At 42.0% G+C, this 26,234-nt stretch overlaps 1 protein-coding gene across 6 annotated transcripts; it reads right to left on the reverse strand.

Annotated features, from left to right (window-relative positions):
• Positions 1 to 1,004: 1,004 nt before the first annotated feature.
• Positions 1,005 to 19,123, reverse strand: ldb1a (LIM domain binding 1a). Of its 6 annotated transcripts, none has more exons than XM_023409417.2 (11): positions 18,986 to 19,110; positions 9,045 to 9,147; positions 8,281 to 8,325; positions 7,957 to 8,032; positions 6,877 to 6,979; positions 6,362 to 6,534; positions 6,146 to 6,268; positions 5,954 to 6,031; positions 5,705 to 5,828; positions 5,367 to 5,515; positions 1,005 to 3,334 (listed from the first exon to the last, which is right to left on the reverse strand). In XM_023409417.2, exons 1-11 carry the CDS (start codon positions 19,011 to 19,013, stop codon positions 3,281 to 3,283), a joined length of 1,056 nt encoding a protein of 351 aa, XP_023265185.1. In that variant the 5' UTR covers positions 19,014 to 19,110; the 3' UTR covers positions 1,005 to 3,280. The 6 variants fall into 6 exon arrangements, with proteins under 6 accessions (XP_023265185.1, XP_023265186.1, XP_023265183.1 ...); XM_023409418.2 differs by having other exon boundaries at positions 5,373 to 5,515; positions 18,986 to 19,106; XM_023409415.2 differs by lacking the exon at positions 1,005 to 3,334 and adding an exon at positions 3,516 to 4,352 and having other exon boundaries at positions 5,373 to 5,515; positions 18,986 to 19,123.
• Between the last annotated feature and the right edge of the window lie 7,111 nt (positions 19,124 to 26,234).

The raw sequence follows: 26,234 nt of genomic DNA on the forward strand, positions 1-26,234 counted from the left end.
GCTTCATTTGTCTTGGGCTTTTGCTAAAGTCAAATCAAGTTGTATTAAATGGGCAGGATTTGTTTATTACTTAATGTTTTATTGATACAATTTTGGTTAAGTTCTCAAAAAAGCAAGTAAGTGTACCTTAAGTTGTAGAAGATTTTGTCAAACATAAGACTCCACGGTCAAGAATTAACTTCCATGCTCAAATGACACCTGAAGCCCATCATGTGCCTGTTTTTTCAAAAGCTTTGGAAATCTTACTTTTTATCACAAAAATGTACTTGAATCACTGACAGTATCCTCAGTTTCAGCACTCTGCTCCTCTGTCTCCATTTGGCCTTTTTAATAAACAGTATGTCTGAGATCATCAGATTCATCAGCTTTACAGAGAAAACAGGCCCATAGCTCTGCTTTATCAGCTATCTGTAACATTGGCAATCTATTACATGCACAGTTCCTGTCATCAGTTATCTGTTCTCTTTTCTTGCTAACCAACATGGCAGTCATTTTCTAAATTACTTCTGCCCTGGCAAGAAAGAATTAAATAAATAAAAAAAAACCTGGCAGATAGAAATGGGCCACACTGAGAAATGCATCCTTGAAGATTTCTTGTTTATCAAGTCAGAAACAATGCTTCAGGGTCTATCTCAAATTACACTTCAGACACTGTTTCAATAAGGAAATTCAACAAAGTGCAACAGGGGGCGGCTCTGGTGTCCATTTTGCATGCCAAGAGACTAAAACTAATTTTTGGAACATGATTTCTCTGCGGTTGAAAAATGCGCCGAGGTCAGATTTACCAGAGCATACTTGAACAGCTGTTTTCCCACGATTACTGGAGAAAATGTCAGTGATATTTTGTTTTTAGTGTAGTTTTTTTTGTGTGTGTGTGTGTGTGATTCTCTTGTTCAAGTTCTGTGTGATAAAAACAAAAAAAACAATAACATGTCCACACCAGAGTAAGTAAAGTATTTTCCTATAAAGAACCATCATAGCTGAGTCCAATAAAGACAACAGAGTTTTTCAGTGAAAATTCATCTTTATACATGAATTATCAATGACAGAAACCTGGAAAAAAATATAGATATAAAATCACCCCTGCGATGAGGTGCTACAAGAGCCAGCTATGGGTGCATTGCCATTTCATCTGTCTCACAAACCCTTATGTTCCCTAAATTACATCAACTTAGGAAACACAGTGTTGTTAAGTTGCCCCTAGATTAAATTCTGTGTCAGCCTGCTGAAACGATAAACCACTAAAGTAGACTAGGGGTGCTAGAGACAATGAATAAGGATTTAAACACAACAGCCTGCAGCTCAGTGTGGATTTACAGACAATATTTCTGCCAGATATAAAGATGGAGGAATTTCTGACAGGCTGCTCAGTCTGTAATGGCGCTCTGAGAGACCCCTGCTGGGAGAGTCGGCAAATTGCTATCCAGTATCTGTCAGCAGGGGATCTGGGATTTTGGTAAAGTGTTTTCATTTTATAGTATGTATGTAAACAGGGAACCCTGACACAGCCGCTTAAGGTCAGGTCCAGTGAGTCCTTTATGCAGGATAGTCAGAATAGTTCACCATTAATGAAATATCACCTTTCACTTATTTTTCACTTTAACTGTATCTGAAAAATATCCATCAAATACAAAACCATAAAAAGAAAAAAAAATATGATTGATAGGTACATTTTATTAAATCTCATTAAAGGTTGCGCCATTGTGGCACATTCCCAGCATCTGAAGAGCTCGAGGATCACCATAAACTTGAGCAACTTCACAGAGAAAAAAAAAAAAAAAAGGACAACTAAGAGGTTAACGTTTTCTCTAAATGTGGTTATTTATTGGTTTTCAGTGCATCTGACAAGTTTTCAGATAGACCAGAAACCTACAACAGCAGAGAATGGCTATTAAATATCTCTTTACTGTGAACATACTGAACATTTGTAATAAACAGGTCAGAATGACCTGGGAGCCGCATGTCAAAGAACAAAAGTAATGGAATGACCTCTATTAGCATTAACTGACTCAGCAGCCCCACAAACTCCTCCATATATTATCATGAGTATTGTACAGGTGGGTGGGACCTAAACAGAATGTCAGTACATAGAAAAATAAATACAGTTTGCTAAAATGAGGGCAAAATTCTTTTATCAGTGATTGTACCATTAAAAATCACGTTTAAAAAAACTTTAAGAGGCTTTTCATCTCTTTACATTAGATTGAGTTTCTCATAGTTCTAGGGAGGAATACATAGAATAACTTTTACAGAAATTACTAGCTAAAAATATACAAGCACAGACACAAACATGAGGAGTAAAGCCAACAAAATGATTCTTCATAAAACATAAAACAGCGCAGTGTAATCAATATCTAAAGAATCTTTACATGTAGCTCCTTGGTCTGCAGCTTTCTTAATTGTGATTAAAAACATTTCTGGGAAACTTAAGTTAATACAAAAGTCTTTTTTTTTTTCTTATTTTACAATCCTGTCAAAACTTGTTTTTAAAATATTTTGAGTAGCAAATTTGAGAAGTTTTCTGTTCTCTGAATAGAGGACCCCCAGATAGAGATTTCAAGACAACGCAAACAGTTCTGCAATGACAAGACAACAGATCCAAACCAGGCGCTGGATGGTAATTTAGTGGGTAAACTGGTTTCCAGTGTGCTGCTTTGGACTCGCATCAAACAAGATGTAGTACAGTATTAAAACACTAGCCTTGTTCTCCCCCAGCCTGTTTTCTAGCACTGAAGCCAATGGACCTGATGACAGTGTGATGTCTGACACAGATGGATGACATTATATCGAGCATAGACTTACATGAAAGTTATTACCATCACAATAAGAATGATCTAACAGCAATACCTATACATTAATATACTGCAGGTTTCAGATGTTTTACAGTTCTTACATTAGCAATAATAGAAAAGAAAAAAAATACAACGTCAATTCATAAGAAAAATAGATTGGAGTTAAGAGTGGAAAACAGTGCAAAGAATATTCTGGGGTGTTTTTGTTTGCTTGCTTGTCTGTTTATTTTTTAGAAATTGTTTACAAAAATAAAAAAAAAACTCAAAACAAGTCTAAAACATAGAAAATGAAAACACACTTCTGTAGCGTCTGGTGCTCTGGTCCAGACATGCTGCGTACCACCTCTCTCCAGTACCTCAATGCTTTATGTTGTAGGTGTAGGTGAGGGTATGGGTGTGTGTGTGTGTGTGTGTGTGTGTGTGTGTGTGTGTGTGTGTGTGTGTATGTGTGTGTGTGTGTGTGTGTTTAAGATTTAACGTAGTGGTTCTCAACTCCGGTCCTCAAGCTCCGGCACTGTACAGGTTTTTGTTCCAACCAGGTCCTACAAAAACAAATAATTGAGTTTTTAAAAACCGAACGTTGAATTTTGATACTAAGAGTGCACACAGTTTTCTGCAGCCTGCAAAAAAATAAGTTAAGCATTTCTTCCCTGTGAAATGAGCACAACAGAAACAACGAGGTGCGTCGTCAAGGAAAACGCACGCCTGAGAGACCCGGAATTTTGATACTAAGAGTGCACACAGTTTTCTGCAGCCTGCAAAAAAATAAGTTAAGCATTTCTTCCCTGTGAAATGAGCACAACAGAAACAACGAGGTGCGTCGTCAAGGAAAACGCACGCCTGAGAGACCCGAGGTTGGAACAAGAACCCACTGACATGGTCGCCATGGCGAGCACTCGGACATCAGGACACGCCAGAACTTTGGCCCAAACACTGTGGTGAGCGATGATGGGGGGGATAAACACACACGCACACACACCGCCACCCCGCCAGCCTCACCACACATCTAAGAGGACTGACTGGAGCCGAGCAGACAAGGGCCAAGGCTGAGCACCACTGGTCATGTGCAACAATGTGAGGGAGCGAGAGTGGGATTCTACTGACCCTGTCCTTCATGTGACAGCAAAGAGCTCTATCAGTCCATCAGCTATCATCCCTTTCCCTGATCACTCTCCTTTTGTCTTAAAAATAACATAACGGAACAAAACAAAAAAATTCATTGAACACAAGTGCTCGAGGCCACCCTCCCTGACTCCTCTCGCTAGCGTGTTGGCTCAGGTGGGTCCCAGTAGTTTTTTAAGCAATGAAAAAGGGGCTGACTGGGGCCTCAGCACTCTACTGGGACGACTGGGAGTTGTCGTTCTTGCTCTCCTGACTGGAGGGGGCTTTGTTGTTCCAGGGCGAGTGTGCCCCCAGTGCAGGCGAGCTGTTGAAACTGTCCTCATCCTCCAGGCCATTCGCCCCATCGTACTGCGTGTTCTCCAGCCGCGTGATCAGACGCTCGTCCTCGTCACCAAACTCCCCTCCCATCAGAGTGGGCTCTCCCACCATCATCACGTCCTAAAGGGGACAGCAAGGGCCGGTACATATTATCCCCATAATACAGGGGGGTTCGCGGAATGACTGGCTGCACGGACGGGTTGTAACTGTAACGTTTTTTTTTTTCCTACGGTCTAGATTCGATCAAACTGGGTTCAATTCCAGCTTTACAAATTCATTTTGACTAATGAAATGCACTATAATCGATACTTCAAGCTACGTTTTAGGGACCAAAGGAACCCAAGTGTTAAAATCCTGAGGCATTAGTGTTACCAGGGCATAATCCCTGACAGTTCAGTAGTCCATGTGGCCCTGACACCCTGCCCCTGTTCCAAGAACCAGGGTCGAGGGGCCCTCCCTACTGGCCAGCAGTGGGCATCCCTGATCCTTGAGTGCTGCATCACGGGAGTTGGGGGGGGGTTTCATTCCACCTCGGGTCTCGTTCACTCAATCAAGCAACCAAGTAAGCAAAGACAGCAGTGCTGTGTGACTCGTGTGCTCTGATAGACTTAGAGGTAACTCTACAACCAAAGTTGATACAGCGGATTTAGAGAGAAAACCTAACTGTCCCACTGGAAATCAGAGCAAGGTACCCCTACCCCATAGCCCCAAAATATAGTAACCATTACTTAGAGATGGAGGTCACTTGTGCCCCCTCTATTTAACCCATAAACCTGTGGCCCCAGAGGACCAGGGACTGCCCATCACTGGTTCACATGAGGGGATCTACTTACTAAATCTAATAATCCTCAGTAGAATTATACAAATCAACCCCTACCCCCCACCATCACACCTGAATCCAAACCCCACCTCCAGAAGCTTCCCTAAGCTATCTTTACTCTGACCTGCTGCTATACCTACTCCTTGGCACAGTACCAACCCCAACTACCACCCCCTACGCCTGCAAATAACTTTCTAACCTCCTTGCCTTCCTTTCCAACCCCCCCACCACCACCACCCTCCATCTCATCCTCCCATGCCTTGCTCAGCTGAACTTGGAGGTGCAGATAGAGGTCAAGCAGATGTAATGCTTACAGGTACCTGGCTGGAGAGTGAAAAGCTGTTGGCTGGACTCTTCTTTTTGCTGTTGCTGTTGTTGTTGCTGCCTCCGCCGGAGCTCACGGTGCTTCCTCCAGACACCTTCCTTTTCCGCCGCTTGTTTGGAGCTTGTCTGGCTGGCTCAGCTACAAATACAGAAGGGGAGAAGAGATATCATGATCGAATATTTCAATCTCTAAAAATCTGTTATTTCTCAGCCCTGTTGAGAAAGTCATGCAACTGCAGCTGGATTTCTATGTGGGTCCTCCATGACTTTATGAATGTAAGGGCCACACGGCTGTAAATGCCCAGGCAATATCAAAAGTGTGTGTTACCTGGAGGGGCTACCATTCTTTGCCACTTTTGGAAGAGGCAGGTCTTCAGGCAGTCTCTGGGGCTCAAGCTGTAGGTCTTATGCCTGGACATCAACTCTTGCATGGGCTCCAATATCACACATAGCTTTAGGGGAGACAAAGAGAGGAACCACAGAGGCATGAAGTAGCGTTAGCGGATTGTTGAATGTATAGCTGGGGTGAACTGAATGATTAAAAAAGAATAACATTATGACATGGAAATTTGCTTACACGGAGGTAGTTGAGCGTGGAGTTGGACAGCCCACATCTGGTGATATTTTTAGCCAGCTGATCGAGCATCTGGGGATCCTGCATGATTGAGTTAAAAGAGGAGATGAATAATTAAAACGTACAGGATGTGCATTTTGTGTGTGCTTGTGTGTGTGTGTGTGTGTGTGTTTTTTTTTTGAGTCTGGAACTCACATGCATAGCCAAAATGCTCCTTGGTAAGACCTCTCTGTGTTGTCTGATGCTGAAGTGCCACGTCTTGATCCTCATCATGTCATCGAACATGAACTCTAGGTACAGACGGCCCTCCACACAAACCTTATCCACAGGAGAGAGATCAGAGATCAGGGGTCAGAGGTCATGACGCCAACTACAGGAGCAAAGACTTATTCTGTTTGACATTAACCATACCTGTGTGAACATAGGTTTGCCATTCTGGGTCACCATGGTGCACTGGTCACAGTCGAGAGACACAAAGTTGCTGTGGAAGGACTCCTTTGGGTGCTTCAAAACATAGAACAGCTCAGTGGCGCCCCCTTCAAAAATACTTCGAAAGTAGCGTGGGATCAACGTCCTGCCGATGGCTGCAGACAAAAATGATCCATCAATTAAAATGAATACAAAAAAAATTAAACAGAATCACCCACATTGGGAATGTGGGAGGTTACAGGACCAGGAAGTTTGACACAGCCATAAATAGGGTCAAATCGAAAATAAAGCAGAAAGGACACACATTATGCAACTAACACAATGCTTATTTTACAATTAAATTCTCAAGCACATTTGAAAATTCAAAATATTTAGATAAAAATATATGGAAATTTAAACATGAGATATGGATCACACTGCCTTGACATTACTAATATTAAACTGAAAATACCTGCACCTGAAACTCAAGGTTCTTTTTAAAATAAAAAATATCTCACTGTATCGTTTGGGTCCATCTTCCAGACAGAAAGTGATGGTGAGCATGGCGTCATCCTCAAAAAACTCTGTGGTGAAGGCATCCCACCAGAGATTGTCACAGTCCTGAAAGCAGAGGAAGAACGATTACTCTCAGTCTTTCATTCCTATAAAATCTGAAAGGAAAATGTTGTGAAAATGGCACCTGAGCCAATTTACTTGATAATCTTAACTTAATAATAATCACAATAAAATAAAACATATCGATCAAGTCTAAAACAGGAAGAAGACAGAATAGATGTTAATGTTCTCCTTGTTAACATGAAACAGTTCTGCTTCAGATTAGGTTTAATAAAACAATCTAAATGGGTCACATGTTAGAAGAAAAAAATACCAGCTTATATTCAACCCTGGTAGGAGTAAATGTCAGTTATCAAAAACAATAGCTGTTGTGTTTGCTACAGACATGTGAGGAAGTTGAGATAAGATAATATAAATAAATTAAAAACACTCTATAATTGCAGAAAAAGAAGAAGCAGAAATTCCTATTTCCTAAAATGTACCACTTATATTACCCTAACCGCTTCTTGCTTTATGATGGTCATCCACACAACATGGGAGGCACGCAAGTGGCCCTGAACGTTTCCTCAAAGAGTATTTGGCATGCAGTTCAATCAAATATCAGATGTTGTGCTTGGTCTTAAATATAACTGCAACTGACATCCCTCCAGTGTAGACAGGTTATAGTGTCTGTATTTGTTCTGGTGTGCAGACTGACATTCACAGCAAAGAAAGGCTCGTAACGGCTACTCAGTTGCGCGCTCAGTTGGCACTCCAATTATGTTTTAGCCTGGTTGATCAGATAATCCTATTAGACTCTGAATGTAAATTAAGTCAGTGAGTTCTCAATCTTAATTTCCCACAAAATCCCTAGCATGGTTAGCTACACAAAAACAGCATCTGGGGGGGAAACATGTCAAGAGTAAGTAGTTCACAGAAGCTGCAGCATGAAGCATGTATTGCAGATGGTAATAACAACCAACTTGAAAATGAAATGAAAATTATTTTACTACACTCTATGTAAATGATGACGTCACTCTCACCTCTGTCCAGTTCTGTAGCCTTTTGTTCAACTCATATATCCTGTAGTCTGTCTGGTTCCCGTACGGTGTGGGTCTCCTGAAACAGAAAACAGCATTCAACACTCCAGAGTTTGAGCTGCTTCAGTGACTTTTCCACACCCGCAGTGCAAACAAATGGTATGAGCCAAGAGCAGGCTCATACTAAAGTTAATCGCAGGTGAATTTAATGCTTACATTTATAACACGAAAAGAGGTATTATACCCAGTATAAATGTTTTATAAATTACTTCCGAGCTAGGGCAAACCACAAATATATGCTCACTATTAAAGCATCAGTGTACTCACCCCATTCCAGGCTCCATGTATGAGGGGGGGTACATGGGTGTAGGCCTAGGAGGGAAAAAAATATAATCAGCAACTATTTTATAAGAAACCAAAGTAAGAACAAGGTTGTGTGCTTTTCATTCTATATGGCAAAGGCATTACATGACATGCCCTTTAAATCTTTCATTTCATTTCAGAGCTGCAAAAGTGCTGCTAAGAGCCAGTTCCTGATCTTACATGACTAACATGGAGTTTCAGGTAAAGATAGAGCAGGGAGGTACAGAAAAACAAGTGAAAATATTCAGCACTCGCAACACACAAGAATACATTTAATAAGAACACTTTTAATTAAGCTATATGTTGCTTCTTCTCCATTTTTGCTATTTTAGGCAACACATTTAAAACCAGCATGTTTCTGTGTAGTCAACTCTCATTTCTTTCAAAGATGGGATGATCAAACAGCCTGATTTGAAAAATATGCTTTGAAACACACCAAAATATTATAAATAATACTACAGTATTACTACAGCCAAAACTTCAATACAGAACATTATTTATAAAAAACAATCAAGATCTCGAAGAGATGTGTTGTATTCCTCTTTAAAAAATATCTAGGTCGAGGCAACAAATTATGAAATTAAGACGCAAGACGTAAAAAGGAGACATCAGAAACGTAATAAATTACATGATTTAATGACTAAATTAATGCAAAAGGTGCCCTAGTTTTAGACATATTTTCCTTTTCACAGAGCATCTCCTGTCCTGACAGTATAACCCAGACCTACCCCACATCTCTGTCCAGCATAGCGCCTGGGTGGAAGGGGGGAAAGCTGCCGCCGTTGGGGGGCTCCTTAGGAGAGTACAGCTTGAATGACTTTGACGAACAGCCTGCACACAACCACAGGGCAGAGGAGGAGGGGGGAAAAAGAGCAGAGATTTAGAGGAGATTTAGATTTAGCTCATTCAAATCACAGCATCATCTAAGTAATCTAATGTGGGATGATTTTGTCGAGATTTACTCAAATAAAAGCATGCTGCCAAAACAATTTCCTGCTGCTTTCATTATCTAATGTATCTTCAATCTGGTAAATGGACAAGAAAACAAATCATCATGGGTGGGTGGGTGGGTGGGGGGTGGGGGGCACAGCAATATTTATTAGCCTGCAGAAAATCTGAGAAAACAATCAGTGAAATGGGAGGATACTAGGAGAGGAGATGGTATGGCATGTTCTTTGTGTTCTTGTACCATCCGTACCATTACAGGGAACCCTCCACATCCAGCCCAATGTGATCCTAACCATGCTGCTCAGTGCTGTGTGTTTCTCCCCCTCTAGTTGCCTCCTCTACCCATCCCCCCACTGGCTACCCTAGCTGTTGTTAACCCTTGTCTGCCCAGATAAGGAATTCACGCTCAAACAATTCAGGGCTCTGAGAAAACATCTATTCTGCATCTCTACTCAATGAGACCTCACACAGACAGCGACTGTGTGTAATGAGGTCTAACCAAAGATATTTTACACACATTCAGACACAGTAGCAGACTAGGATGACTGAGAAAAACAACTCCAAGTAATTTGACCTAGACTGGCCCCCCATAACCACTGTGCAGTTACCCTATTTTTTTAGCACAGATACAGAAAAATATTAAAGTTATCTAGAGGAATTTAACATATGTGATAGTGATACATTCATAACAGGGTAAAGAAATGTTGGATCATACAAGATCCTGACTGTTTCTGTGTATGCCCATTTGATAATGGTGTTTATGCATACGTGTAAATCAGGTATTCCCAACAGGTACTTGAAGGTAACATAATGTTAATTTGTTACTTTGACTTAGTCACAATTTATGCAAAGCAGTCAGTCACTGTCAGCTTGGCATATGAAATGGTGGTTGTAACAAATCAAAACAGACAAGGGGTAGAAACATGGGACTCCCAACATGGGTCACTTTAATGCAGGATCAAACCTAACTGGGATGTTTTATATATTTTAATCTTTTCACATCACTTTAGGTGAACTGATGGATGCCCCACAGACAGACCAATCCACAAATCGTGGTGGTCACGACAGACACAAATAGAGGGAGAGGGGCACGAGTTGTGGTTAAATATGCCTGTGTGAACTCTTTCGGCTCCTTCAACAACTACAACTCCTCCTTAATTCACTTTCACCCCTTTCTTCAGTATACCCGAGAGAGTCATGGCAGGTCATGTTCTCCTCCTCATTACCATGGGGGCGAACTTGCTCAATGGTTCTCTACGCATTACCTCTGACCTATAGACCCACCCCCCCAACACAGCACCAGCCATTAGCCCCAGACAGCATTCAACCCTATATGATAAGTCTTTGTTCAGTCTGACGCTAATGAACATTGTGCAAAACACAAATTCCACTGCAACAAATAATTCCTCCACAATAAAACTCCTCCACTAAAACTAATCACGATGTCTCCTGTCAAATAAAGATGTATCATATCACCTCTAATATATAATACCTGCATATTCTGAAACAATATGCAAAACTGCTGACAGGCATATCATTTTCACGACTAATAAACACTAATATACACTCCCACCCAAATAAAGTCAGGTCAACCGAATTTAACCTATCGACACAATATCTGCAGATTACAGGTCCCAGTCAAACAGAAGCATCTATGTAATAACAATTTCACGGGCCAAACATAACATCTTCATGAAAGACAGGATCAGGGAAGCGTCCTGGGTTTAAGTACACATGACAAATACAGATGAATAAGCCTGACTGCAGTCTGAGAGCAAGCTTCATTTAGGAACCTGTGTAAAATCAGATGAGAGCTTCTGATGCACGACTGCTCATAAGTTAACTTTAAATAAATTAAACTGGTGCACTTTAGTCCGCCCAAACTGTTCATTGCGAACAATAGAGCTGCATCCAGGGGCTGGCCCTCAGCCAGTAAAACATCCAAAGCAATGTGCAAAGCCTCCCAACATACTTGCTCTGCTTATTGGCCTCTGCTTATGGCTCGATGTGTGGACATGCACCGTGGACATTTAAAAGTAAGCCAGTGTTTATTTTACCATACAGGACCGGGCGTAAACTGAACCCAAGGGCCGCATTCGTTAACCGTTTGCGGAGGACGGATGCCATTGCTAAGCTATTAACCTAGTTGCTAAACAACCGTTATCAGCGCCGTCCACTACTAATTTCCCGTGCTTGTTTACGAACAGTTTTCAGCGGTTTATTTTGAACCAGTGGTGCTGCAAAAGTAGAGCGGCTGTAAGTTTGAGTTACCTGCAGAGAAAGGTCCACCGAAACGCGGTGTTGCTCAACACCTCCGCTCGGTGTTTCTAGCCAGCTAGCCTCGGTGCTAGCCGGAGCGGCTGGATGGGGAAAGCTCCAGCGCCGGCCGCTAATAATGCAGTCCTAAAATCCCAAACAAGACGGCAAGCGACGGTAAGTAAAACGCTCCCGCTAGTTCCCTTGGTTCCAGTCAATTTGCAACCCCCGACTATATGTTTTAAATATCATTTGTATGGAGGACAGTGCTACCTATCTACTACTACTACAGGACCCTTTGTTCCTGCCAGCCGAGACACGAACAAACAAAGGCCCCGCCTCCTCAGAGCTCCTCCGCCCATCCCGACACACAGACCGGGACAAACACGGGCCTACCTCCCTGACATGGGCCCCTAGTTTGTCTTGTTCAGGACCCGGTGTCCCCCAAAGTGATACAAGGTGGGTCCCAACTGTGAGGAACAGTTAACAGCTATCAGCCTATTCAACATACATATTGGATAGACAAATATTATTTTACAGTCTGAGAGCATCATACTCTGGTGTGTATCAGCTTGTTCCAGCTCTTCATTGAAGTTATATGATGTTTACACTGTGTTAAATATTCAAAACCAAATGGCTTCATGTTTTTGTCACAGCATCATTCTACGAAATGCAACTACACCTGACATATTAGGTAGTTTCGACACTTAGAGATCTTCACTATAATTCATTTGTTTGTTGGGTTTGAACAGACAGTGTTTATAATGAGTGACCCTAGTAGCCCTTTGTTTTTTCATTGAAGCAAGTATTAGACAGACATGATACCCGTAAATTCAAACTATAACTCTATACTCTACTCTGCTCTATAATTTATGACCTATTTTAAATACAGTCTTAAAATGTCATTGTGCATAATAAAGTTGGGCCCCACCCCTGTCTGTTAGGAGGGAAGACTGCCATAAATCTAAACATGAAGCCCTTTCGAGGCTTCTACCATGTCACATTAAATATCAACTTAACAGAAACTCTGGGACCTACAAGGCCCATTCACAGGACTGACTTGTTCCCCAGGTTCAGTATTATTTATTTAAGTGCTGCATTGGATGTGATGTCCCTCAGACATGAAATGATCTTCAGTCATCCCTCAGCCTGGAATTACTTACAACTTTGGGTGAGTTTAAATCTGTACATACATACAATACTTCCTCCAGGATATGTAACATTTATCTTATGTTGTCTTGGACAAAAACTGTCAGGATTATATCCTGTGAAATCTGCAGTATGTGAGAATATTTTTCCAACTTGGTGCATTTATGAAGCTTTTTTATGACAGGGGCTTTGAACCTTATTCAGTCTATAATAATATAATAATCAGTGACGGTGAATAAGGGGATAGTGAAATTATTTTGCTAGGGATGCTGGGACTATGTGAACTAGCACTGGTCATCTTGTAAGTTACAGTCTGTCCTGACATTAACAATCACAAAATTAAAAAGATTTTGCCTTGACTGACCCTTTATTAAATCCATCGAGTGTAACTCAGGCGTTCTGTTTACACTGTTCAGTAAATCTGTGATACTGACTTGTTACCTAAATATGCTGTTTAATTCAAGCCAACTTTGTAAAGCTTCATGAAAAATGATTCCCTTCACTGATGACTCAAATCCTTTAGACCACAGTCTTGAGCCTGTCGTAGCCCGAGATTATGTAAGGGTATAATCTGCAGCCTCACTTTTAATCAATAACCACTCTAATGTTTACAAGCAAATATATTTGAAGTGGTCTCAAAGTGCATTTCAAGCTCAATTTGTTGAGGCTTTCACTTGAGCCACCAGTCAGCTTGTAGAATTATATAAGCCAGGAGCGCAGATGAGAGAAGTAAAGCGATGCATTTCATTGAGAGAGTAAACACATCTGACCCACACCAGTCACTCTTAATGCACAAACCACATGTCAGGCACAGAGCAGCACATCAGCTTCAGCTTGTGTTCACCGCTCAGATTGAAGGAGACAATGCCACAAAAATATCTAGTGTGAATTGTGAGCTACATCATAATGAAAAATTAAACAATCCATCTAACTGCTTGGACCTGGAGTTTCATGTTGTAACGACACCGGTGGAATATATTTCCTCCAGTGTTTTAATGTTGTCAGTCTTTTCTTGTTACTACGATGTTGTCTAGCAAATCTAATATTTTCCATCAAATTGTGGAAAAAGATGCAACTCAAAATCTCTTTCTAGGGAAAGTATTGGTGGTCCAATCAAGACATCTGCCTTTATGGTTATCACAGAAAATAAATAATTAAACAGTTACAGGGGAAATAAAAAGAAAGCATTTTGTTATAACACGAGCCCAGATCTAGGAGCCCAGATCTTGTAGGAAACAGTGATTCCCCAGTCTGCTGTCTGTTCATGTCTGTTCAGTGCTGATGGACTGACACATGGAGACGTGATAGAACAGCATCTCCCTCTGCTGGCAAACGCTGCGAACATCTTCCTCATGCTTCAGAGCAGAACAGAGAAGAATCCAACAGAATGAACTTCCAGGAGTTTAGTCACGACTAATATAGCTTTTTTTTTTTTCATTTTAAATTATATAATCTCTCATTTTTATCATGCAGTTAGATCTTTAGCTTTATTTGCCTATTCCATGATTATAACAATCAATAACCTTTACATCCATAATAGTTCTTATGTCTTAAGACAGAGAATGAAGTCTGCATAATCTGCATTAGTATTATTACATGAAACTAATAAAGATGGATCAAAATGAAGTGTTGATTATATGGCACAAGATATGTGATATACTTCATGCATTACAGTGGGAGTGTTTCTCTTCTGAGAAGTGAATCCGGTTTCATTTGTATTCACTAAGAGTCACATTTAGTACACACATGCACAGAGTACCTGACAAGCAGGGCTGGTAGGCAGTGATAACACTAAAGGCTGAATCAGAATATGGCAGTCATATACACGAGAGCTAAGTCCTATTTTAGTCACCAGAAAGCTGGTCTTGTACTACACAAGATCTGATGTACCCACTTGTATTAATAGATCTCGGGCCCGTTGCGTAGCATTCCCACTGAAATGCCTTTCACGCATTGTCATTTAAATTAATAATGTGGTCTATATAACTGAAAAATAGAAAAGGGCTCAGATTTTTAATTATTTGGTCCATTACTCAAATGCTGGTACAGTTAGACAACTTTTACACTTGGAAAAAATCAACCAAAAAAAAACCAAAACCTTCAGACATACTGTGTGCACGCAGACTTATGACAGTGAGATTGAAGAAAATCTGAAGAGAGAGCTGGTGAACAGCATGTTCAGATCCCTGTTGCCGCTTTTCTAGACGCCACAGTGGAAGCACAAACCTGTCAGGGAAACTGTTGTGACACCTGACTGGTAGTGATAGCAACACAGCGGCAGACAGAACTAACGCAGGCTGCACCCAGAGGATGCTTCTGTGGCTTGACAGGAGGAAGTTAAACAGCATGTGTTCAAGATAAATTGAAGGATAACCAAAGAAAGCTAGTGTGTGAAAGTCAGTTCGACGGTTGACGATGTGGACATTTGCAATGACAGATGTCACTGGTTTGAATCCAGACAGAATTAGCCAATCCCTAAGGTATACGCCATAAAGGATTGTTGTTGTAGATAGACAGATAGGATCTCGTGCAGTTTAAACTGTGGGTTCGGGCAGTGAACCTCATTTATAAAACTGTCATTTTTACTGCTTCTCTTGTTGTGCTAACATCCAGGGAACGAAATGACGTGTCCTGCAAAAAATGTCTCAGCAAAACCTCTATAATGTGTCTGTGTAAACCCACCATAAAATGAAATTTACAATTGTATCCTTATCATCCTGCACAACTCAGCTTTAATGTCTCCTCTTAAACTAAACAACAGAGAGACAGACTGTAGTCATGATGTTATTTAGAGACTAATCTTGGAGCTGCTCCACAGATAATGAATAATGGAACAGCTATGACACAGCACTTGATTTTACCAGAATATGGACACTTTATCTAACCCACAACATGATGGCCTACATTCAGATAATGCTTATTTTAATGTCACCTCTCAAACACAAATTCCATAAACCCCACGAGTCACCTCCAAACAAATGAACCAACTCCACAAACTGCACCTCCACCTGCAGACATCATCTATTTACTCCTAATGCTCTGACTTTATTGTCCAGAAATCCCCTTAATAGAAGCAAAAATGTCAACATGATTTGCATATTCTTCATCAAATCCAGTGGGTACCATTCATGGTCTGTTTGCACAGTTCATCTTTGACACCAACCAGTAGCCCAAACAAGCAAGATACATTTATTTAATCATCTAATGATGGTTTATATTTACACAACAATCCTGAGCTTTAAACAGCCTTGAAGCCACATACACAGGTGGCACAGAAATACAGCACGCAGCTTTCAAACAACTCTGCGGCTGTCCTCACACCGTTTGTTTTCAGCAGAGCTCTGTTTCAATCTGAGCACTGTTACTGTCACGTTCTACCTCAGTATCAGACCTGCTTTTATGTTTAAAGACTCTGTAACTTGCACGTCTCTCACAAATAAAGGTGCGCTTTGATAGAAAATCCTTCTCTTCTTTTTTCCTTCCCACGCATTTAGTTTTCTCCCCATCCTCCCCCTGTGTGGCACATGCCAGCTTTCCTCTGCCATCCTGTCGGCCTGCAGCAGATGTGACATCACTACAGCTCGTCTCCACTCCGCGACCCCCCCTTCCCTCCCCTCCACCCACACCCCCCCCACCCTCATCTCTCTGACTCCCCAGCATCTCTGTCTCCCACGCATTCCTTCTTTCTCTCTGCCTCTGCACACACAGCCATTTTGATCTAGCAAACAAGATCTGAGAGACTCACTAGTGTAGAGAGAGGAGGGGACGAGGAGAAGGGAAGAAGTGAAGAATTGAGGAGGAAAAGAAAGAGAGGCACAGGCTTTCAGTGCAGTGAGATAAAGCTGAGGCAGTCGTGTTGTTGTGTAACGGTAATCAAAAAAAAAAAAAAAGAAAAAAAAAAGCCCTGGCTGTTTGGCTGCCATTTTGGCTCTGCTTTAAGCCACTTTTCTCCAATCAGGAGCCATGTGACTTTCTGCATGAGGTAACAGCACTGTTACTGCAAAAGGCAGTGAACGACGGATGAGGGAGTGACAGAGAGGGAAAGAGAGGGCGAAAGAGGAAGAAGGGGAGAGAGTGAGATGAGGAAGGCAGAAACAGGAGGGAGGGGTTAGAATGAGATGGGTGAGAGACGGAGAGAGTGGTGAGCGGAGGGGAGTGCATGGTTGAGTGGGTACATGTGAAAATGGAGGGGGGGGGTATCTTCAGCTCACAGGCAATCTATTTTTACCATTTAGTCTGAACAAAGGATGTGATTGGCTCCACTGTGTTAGGACGGATCTCCTTCATGCGGGGAACAAAGCCCTAAAAAGGCTGATTCACAGCAAAGTCACAACAACAGCAGGATGTCACAGGGTTGTCAATGAACCAGACAGACAGGAGAAGTCTGTTCCTTATTATGGCTCACATTCTCTCACATGCAGGCAGACATGCAAATACGCTCAGATCATAGTCCTTTATTCAATAATATTCTGGCTCAATGACAAAACAAAGATGACCAGGACCAGGTGAAAGGAGAAAGTGATGTTAGAATAAGAGCGGCTTTGTTTTTACAAGGCCGAAACACACACAAAGGATGGGGAGGATCTTCCATCCACCATCATGCAAGAATGTAAACAAACCAGCTTTCAAATATAATGATTTACAGCGCGCACACACACAGGGGGAGAGAAACTGCGAACCTGTGTTGATCAATGTTGCTGTGGTTATCTGAGAGATCCACCAGCCTAAACTTGTCCCAGCAGGATCCTCGTGAAGGTGTGTGTGCTGTAGTGTATGTAGTGTACGTGCATGGTGTATTATTTGGACGCATGCCTGCATGTGCAAAACCTTCGTGTGCGTTTGAATGTTGGTGCAAAACATGCACATGGTGGACCTCGTTCTTGGTGCATCTTTCAAAAACATGTGGATGTCATTAAAAAGTTTCTGCTCCACAGTTAAAGTCCGTCAACAGAGGGAGCGAAGGAGGCAGAGATACTGGAAAACTACAGGAGAGAGTAAGGAGTGATCAGAGAGGAGACCATCAAGCAGAGGCCTCTCTAATATTATTCCATCTGATAGCTGACTACCAATGAATCAGAGCAGCCCCATTAAAATGATACTGACACCCTAATTCAATCTGCTCTCTCTGAGATCCCCCCGAGCAGATGCTACGATTCAATTTCTGTCTGTTACTCGCTCCCTTGTGTTGCACAGAGCCCGTCCCCTGGCAGTGCGAGGCTTTTTCACTGTGTGCAAGGCAACTGTCTCTGTAGCCCGCCTGCTCTCACTGGGGGTACCGTTAAAGAGAAATTGCTCCAAAGTCACAAAGGGCCGAACACTCTATGGGAGAGAACAGATTATAGGATCTACTTGATAAAAACTGCCCCAAAACGTTTTGCGTCGCCAAAGACTGATGTGCAGACAGACTCAGACAATACTAGATATCCTTCCTCTACAGTAGCAGAGCGTGGATACATTGTACCAATAAGAAGCCATTAACAATGGCAGTAAATCATACTTTATGCAGCCGTTATTTAAAACTCAAGAGATCAAGAATCTTGATTCCAGGAAAAGCCAAGCCAAGCGTAACAACTGCGTGAAAAACGAAAATATGCAGGAATGCAAAATGCAAAGTCACAATGACAAAGAGCTGTCTATTATCCAAACAGCAGCTTAACTCTAAGCAAATTCAACTCTCAGTTAAATCTTCTTAAGTACCCTCATCAGTGATTTGAACTCATCAAGAGAGACCTTTAAACCATTTTGCTGTGAGTAAATTAAACTACTTTTGCGTCATAGAGTTCCAGGACAAATATGAACAACAGTTCCAATGACAGCAAGCGGTTATTTCTACCAGCTCTTCTAGACATATATGAGCACAAATAATCAAGAAGCAGACATGCAGTTGGCAGATAAAGCTGAGAAAAAGAGTCAAAAAGAGGGAAAAGAGTCAGCAAGTCAAGTACTTATTGATATCTCAGTGTCTCTGTACGTGGCAAAACTCAAAGAGCCATTGATCTGCTGCACAGCAAGCTAGCGTGACTGAGAGGGTCTGCTGAACAACTTAATCCTAAAGTGTGGTAGCCTCAGTCTATAACCTTGTTTTAGGACATGTGTTGAAAGTGTAGCATGGCTTCACCATCACACACATGCATGCACACACAGACTCACACAGCTTGACGCTGGCCCTAGGCGGCTTTGCAGCACTTTTACATAAGTCATCTTTCTGACAGCACCACTGAGCACAGACACGGAGGAGGAAAGAGGAAAAAGGGAGAAGAGAGACGGAGAGGGAAAGAGAGAGAGAGAGAGAGAGAGGGAGAGAGTCGGCACTCACCGGGACAAGCACAACCTCCAACAGACATCTTCTCACATGTTGGGCTCTGCTCTGAACGAAACAGCTGCACTCAGTCCACACGCTGCTCGCATGGGCCAACTCTGAGGAAAACAACACAGACAGGGGGGTGGAGTGATAAGAGGGAGTGGTACAAAGCAGGACATGTACACCACAACTACACTCCTCTCTCTCTCTCTCTCTGTCAGAGGCAGGAAGTTGGCAGTGGTGCTCTAGCTGCATCATTAATAGGCATATTGCAACACAAGTGGGAGGGAAAATGAGAGAGCAGTGAAATAGGAAGAAAGAGCCTTAACGGTATGTGAGACTGGAGTAAGTAATATGGATTGGAGGCAAAGGTGTGTGTGTGTGTGTGTGTGCGTGTGTGTGTGTGTGCGTGTGTGTGTGTGTGTGTGTGTGTGTGTGTGTGAGAGAGAGAGAGAGAGAGAGAGAGAGAGAGAGAGAGAGAGAGAGAGAAAGGCAGAATGCAAGAGGGAGCCAATTAGAGCAAAGGAGAGGAAAAAGAGAAAATGCACAAGGTGTGTGTGCGGCTGTGATGCATCGTCTATTTTTGCCCGTTGCTGCTGTGGGAGATAAACATACTCAGTAGGTGCCCAGAGGCGGAGGGTCATTACTGCCAAACATACACACACACACACACACACTCACTCACTCACACACCCTGCCTCGTGTATGACAGATTTCCATCTCTCTTTCTGTCTCACTCTCTCACCCCTTCCTTCTGTTTTTCTGCTGCAGAGAGAAGACTGGTGTTAATCACTACAGACAGTATCGATTAAAAATGCAAAGCCCACCTGGAGCGAAGGGACACTGGAGACCCATGGGAGGCAGGAACAGCGAGCACGTACCAACACGCACACGCTCACAACCAACAGGAGCTGCATGTAAACAGTACGACTCGACTACAGACTGTTTGCCCAGCAGCCTCTGCCTCTTCTCTCTTTTTCTACTCTTTTCTTGCTTTTTAATCTTCCTTCACTCTGTCAATTTAATCTCCTCACCCTGTTGATATTACCTTGACCTTTCTGCAGCTTGATGTGGCTTGATGTGATTTTGTTTCATTTCCTTTCCCCTCGTCCACGTCTGTGGTTTCCCCTTCCCGTTCATCCCATAACTTCTCTTGGCTCGAGCGTGCCTGTTCTCCGAGGCCAATAATCTCATAATCTCACACTTCACTACACCGACACACGAGCACATAACTGACTCCCGTGAGCTGGATGTCTTTGTTGCTCATGATCCTGTCAGATGGATGACAGACTGAGTTATTGTGACTGAATACAAGAAAAAAGAAAAATGGAAAATGTTTAAAGGAAAAACAACCTCAGTCTTAACTGACAGACAAAATACAAAGACGCACACACAGTGTGGTCTAGTATAGACAGATTGTAGAGTAGCCCAACAAAATAGAAATTAGAATTTAATCAAAAAATATATTCACAAATTGAATTCATGTTGCAATTGAGAGTCTACTAAACCGTCTAAACCGTTAGCTAAAAAGTCATGGAAACATAGTTCAAATAATAGTTAATAAAAAGTAGTGAATAAATAAATAAACTGTTGAAGTAGTTCGATAAAAGAAATTGGAAAATGTGAAAGAAAATAAGAACTAAAAGTAGTGAATAAATTACTGAAATGGTTGAAAACTTATGGTTCAATTGTGGAATTAAGAAGCTAAAAGTTCTAGATAAATGGGTAAAATTAAATCCAGCTTCTGTCAATCTGTACAAAAAATAGTTGTAACCACATCCACTCTTATATGAATAATGGTGAAATATATTTTTCACATGACAGATGTTTGTTATGATGGATTCTGTCAGTGAAGTGGTTCATCTGATGGGGCTGTGAGGGAACATCAAACACAAAAAGGTCGAGAACCAGTGGTCCGGTATATCACTCCATATTACACTCCATCTCCTGCACTACGGCAGCCCTCCTCCCCAAGTGAGTTGAAGCCCAGTTTAACAAACCTCAGATCCCTGTTTTCTGTCACTCACAACCAATATACCAACAAAAGACAAACAACTGTCTCCACTGAAACGAAAGCTGACGGGGCACATTCCCCACACACCAGCGCACTGGCAGAGGCATCACATTTAAATGTCATAAACGGTGTCAGACGCTGTTCTCAGGACCGAGACACAATGAACAACCCCGCGGGCCTCCTCTTCTTTTTCCCCTTACTTGTCTTCTCCCCCCCTCCCTCTTTTCATTTCCCCTTCACTCACACACATATACACGCGCACACACACACACACACACGCGCGCACTTTTTTGTCTCTTGTCTGTTTCAACAAGGTCCGTCTCTTTCCGAGTCCTCTCATCTCTTGCTGCTATTCTGTCACCATTTGGTCCTTTGTACGCCTTGTAGGTCACGATCTACGGGTTTGACATTTACAGAAGATTGTGCTACTGTAAAATGGACAACTCTGAACAAAGGCAGATATGAGAGACAGAGAGCGGCAACCCAACAAGAGAGAGAGAAAAAAAGAAGAGATTAAAGCGAGAGAGAAGAAATCAAGGAGGGGTGCGTGAATGTGATTTGGGAAATGGCTTCTGTTTCCAGGAGCGATCAGGCTTTGAAGCTGAGCACTTCACCACTGACTGCACTGTCAGGCGTGCTCTCTCTCTCTCTCTCTCTCTGTCTCTCTCTCCCTCTCTCTCTCTCTGTCTCAGTCACTCTCCTCTCTTCCTCTCACTCTCCTACTCTTTGCAGATACAGAGATTCCCGCTCTGTCAACACATCCACACATCGCTCAAAAAGCTCTCTGAGAATAATGAAGTTCCCCCTCCGTTCACCTCCTTCCCTCCACACTGTGGGAACACTCAGCAGCAGCAGTTCCATAACACTGTGTGACAGTCAGCAAAGTGCCTGCACACAGATGCACTGACTGCCTTGCACTCTCAGGCACACATCTCCTCAACACTTGCTCACATGCACTGACAACCCTGTTTTTTCCCCCTAAAATTCCTAAAAGGCTCCTGGTGTCATAGTTGTTATCTCAGGTGAGGTCATGCCATCAATGCTTACCTCTCAGCCTTTTGTCTTTGCAGCTGTTTTGCGACCCCCCCCCCTTTCCTTTTCTCTTCTCCACACTCTCTCTCACAGACAAACACTCTTAAACAACCACCTCCATCTCACTGCTTACCTTTGTCTTCCTCTTTCCTCTGCGCCCACGCTCGCTCGAAAAAGTCCGCCTGGGTCAGCCACGCAGAGGAAACCAAGCTGGGCCAGCAGAGAGAGAGAGAGAGAGAGAGAGAGAGAGTGATGAGCAGATGCAGATAGGAGACACAAATGGAGGGGGGGGATCTAGCAGTGTGCAAATTGGATGATGAGAAGGAAGGAAGGAGGGAGGGAAGGAAGGAAGGAAAGAGGTGGTGGAGGAGGAGGAGGAGGAGGAGGAAGGGAAGGAGGAGGAGGAGGGGAAAAGGGGAGGGGGGGGCAGCTCTCAGCTGCACTGGTATGAATATGACGCAGAGGCAGCAGCCAGAGCCACTTCTCCTCTCCTCTTCTCTCCTCTCCTCTCCTCTCCTCTCCTCTCTAGCCCCATCCCTCCATGCCCACCGAGAGAGAGGAGAGAGGGGGAGAGAGGGCACTGTATCCATGGCAACGGCAGAGCAGCGGTAGGTAGCAGTTAGGGAGTGTGTTGGGGCACAGTAGTGTTCCTCTCCTTCTCTGTTTTTCTCAGAAACAGGGGGAGGCTGTGGAGGAAACGTGAGCAGCAGTGGATTCTTCAGGGCATGACAGGTAATGAGAGGCAGACAGATGTCTGCCTGTTGTGTCTCAGACACGTGGGAAACAGGCACAGAGGAAGCAAATGTTCATTCTACTGTAAATGCAGAAAAAAACGACAGAGGACCTCCAACATCAGGTAATGGAATAAGTAACTTTAAATGTAAATGTATACTACTTTGGCACCTTTCACAACGCCACACACAGGGATAATCAAACACAATGACTTGACACAGGGAGCGGTGAACTTCTCTAAAAATAAAACCAGAAAATTGTGTCTGAGTGGAGCAGAGCAAACAAAACTCCAAATGCAAAGATGTCTTGTTGTGACACTGCTGGACCTATATAAGTGGTGCTGGTTTTACTTTTTTTCCCCCCCATACATCCACACTCAACAGGGGCAATTAAGGGTTTAGGGCCTTGCTCAAGGAGACTTCAACATGTAAACAGGAAGAGCCAGGGATCGGACTACACACCCTTTAAATTGTTGGTGAACCCAACTGCCCAAGCAACATTACATTTTTGTTTTTTTTAAATGAACGCTATATGCTGTGGCACATAACTACAATGGTCTTGCTCTTCATAGGAAATTCATGTTTGTCAAAGCAAATGCAACAAAGGGACACAACTGATCAGTGAGACTCGTAATTGTTGCCTTAGGGACTCCTGGATCGACGCCAGAGAGGACACAGCACGCAGACACAAAACTACACTGCAGTGATGTGTCTGTTGTTTTGAGACTGCTTGTCAATAAGGACGCTCTCTCAAATCCATCATAGTGCGTGCGTGAGTTTACTGAGGAGCTCCGCCACAGCTGTCAGAGAATGTTGAAAGATTTTAAAACTTTACAAACACAGCGTAGCAGTTTTACTCTTCGCACAGCAGACAATTAATGACAAATGTAAAAATAGAGACACTGACAAAGTGGTACACCGCAATGGAAGACCACAGTGTGTGTGTGTGTGTATGTGTGTGTGTGTGTGTGTGTGTGTGTGTGTGTGTGTGTGTGTGTGTGTGTGTATGTGCGCACACACACGTGTGTGGCTTCACCTCTAATCCATTTCTGCCTGTGGGACAATGGGAATTGCCTATGGCTTTTCTGTGCCATGCAGAACCGATCCTAATGAGGAACACATCACCCCCCACTTTTGTATTTGACCCAATTTAATCCCCACCTTTATGTTTCAGAGCCTGTCTTCCTGTTCACTCCTCATACCTTTAGTTCATGTATTACACTTAGTAACAAACACACATCCACCACTGCCCTTTATTTAATTTACCTCCCCAGCTGTGAGGAGAAGAATTTCTCTTGTCAATGTGATGTTAGTCCTCAGAGAACGATAAATGTTTTTATAGTGGTATTCCCTAGTGCTAATTTCATTTTAACTGACTCTAAAGGGTTAGTGTTTCACCATCACATAGGTCTAAACCTCAAGTTATTTTTGACAAAAAAAAGAAAAAAAAAAGAAATCTCAAGTCAAGGTCCACTTACCAGCTTTTTCCAGAACTTTAACTGCATCTCAAAGTCTTCTTCAGCTAATGCAGTTTGGTCAGTTGTCATCACTTGACCACAGTATGGGATCTTGGTCATGTGATAACAGGAGACTGTGACTTCTGTCTCAGTTTAAAACTGTTTTTTTGTGATGGATGTGAATGGCCTCATTGATCTTTGTCCAGCCAGTCACTGGAAAACAGAGGATGTCATATTCATTTTCAGGAAAAGATGTACACCAACAATAGTGATTTTTAATCTGCTTCTATCAAAATAAAAGTAAGACATTAGCATAATAACACGTTGTGTGTGCCTTTAATTTTTTTAATTTATATGGATCTTGTTTTAATATGGAACTTGAACCTGGAACTTTTGTATTTTTAAATACACAGGAAAAGAAAGAGCATCTAATTTTGTGGCTTAATGTCAAATCAATGGCCTACTATCATACGCACTTTTCAATGTAAGTATCTATTGCAATGTGCTATTATATTTACCCATTATATAACTTAATGTTAACACAATATAGGGAAGGATATACAGACACTAGAATGAATTCTGACACAAAAACAAAACAAATTCCATGACTGCCACTGTCCAACCCAACAGTGTGAGCAGAAATATACAATGTTAACAAATCTGTTGTCAGACAAGATGTGTGCTTTTACTATGGTACAAAATACACTTCAGTCTATAAGGGAAACAGTCTCCACACAAATGATGTTTTTCCCATCCAAAGAACAACATAAGAGTCCTCCAGTCCTGGAGAGCCCTACTTGCTTCTTTGTTTTCACAGTCATTGTAAGGACAAGCAATTAGACTAAACCTATGGGAGCCGAAATGCTGGACAGTTATGGAACTGCAAAATAACCTGTTCTAAAAAACTTATGCTATGATTAAAAAAAAGTCTGTGTCTATGTATAATTTGAGATTCATGTCACTCTATAAAGGCAGGTAGATATATTGTACATAGTAAGCACAGAACAGCTTCACACAGTCTGTGCATAATTAAGTGATACAAAGAAATTTTACTACAATAGAGTTGAGTTTTAAAAAGAGTTGTTGTTGTTGTTGTTGTTGTTGTTGTTGTTGTTGTTGTTGTTGTGGTACAGTACTGTGTGCTGTGTGAGCAGTGTGTTGTGTTGTTGTATTGGGTTGCATTACCTTGTAAGGTGTTCCTGATATGTCTGCTGCTCCATATGTGTCAGTGCAACAGACAAAACACTGGACACATATATCACTATGATGGAGTCTATTATAAAAACACCACAATCTTCAGTCTCAGAACTGACCACAGAGCTGTAAGTCAACACAACAATACATGCACCTAAAGTAGTCTCAAGAACAGTGAGCATTTGAAACTGGTGTGTTGCTTTGCATTAGTTGTTTCTGTTTTTCTGACTTAATGTAAACAGACAATTGGGTCGTTGTTAAAAAAAAAGACAACCATAACAATCCTGTGATTCATTTTAGAATAACATGATGCAAACAATATTAAATGATGCCTATAATCCACACTTAAACTCCCATAAACAACTATTATAAAACTATTACACCTCTACTTCTTTTCTGTATAAAACAGACCACTAACACCTTCATAATTATATGGTGAGTGGTGCATGACATTATAGCTGCAAGTAACACTTGTTTTCATAATCACTAAATCTATTGAGTATTTGTAATGAACTGATTAATCCTAAATTAACATGTAGTTAGCAAAATGTCAGAAAATACTATAAAAAAAAATACCCATCACTATTTCCCATAGTCCATGATGACATCTTCAAATGTCTCGATCATTTAATACAGCCAATATTTTTTCCTTTAAGTTTGTATCTAGTCACTGTAACCTACCTGCACGTGTTAATAGCCTGTTGTTTCAGCCACTGTAACCACTATGACTAATTTAATTTGAGCCTGTGCCTTAAGTGTATTTTTGTCCTCTTCATTTTGCAGCACAGATAAATACCGCCGGCCACCACATGGCAGTGTAGCACTCTCAGACGTAT

The sequence above is a fragment of the Seriola lalandi genome, unplaced genomic scaffold, assembly GCF_002814215.2.
Source record: "Seriola lalandi dorsalis isolate HSWRI2012SDOR001 ecotype SW California unplaced genomic scaffold, Sedor1 jcf7180002054391, whole genome shotgun sequence".
Taxonomy (NCBI): domain Eukaryota; kingdom Metazoa; phylum Chordata; class Actinopteri; order Carangiformes; family Carangidae; genus Seriola; species Seriola lalandi.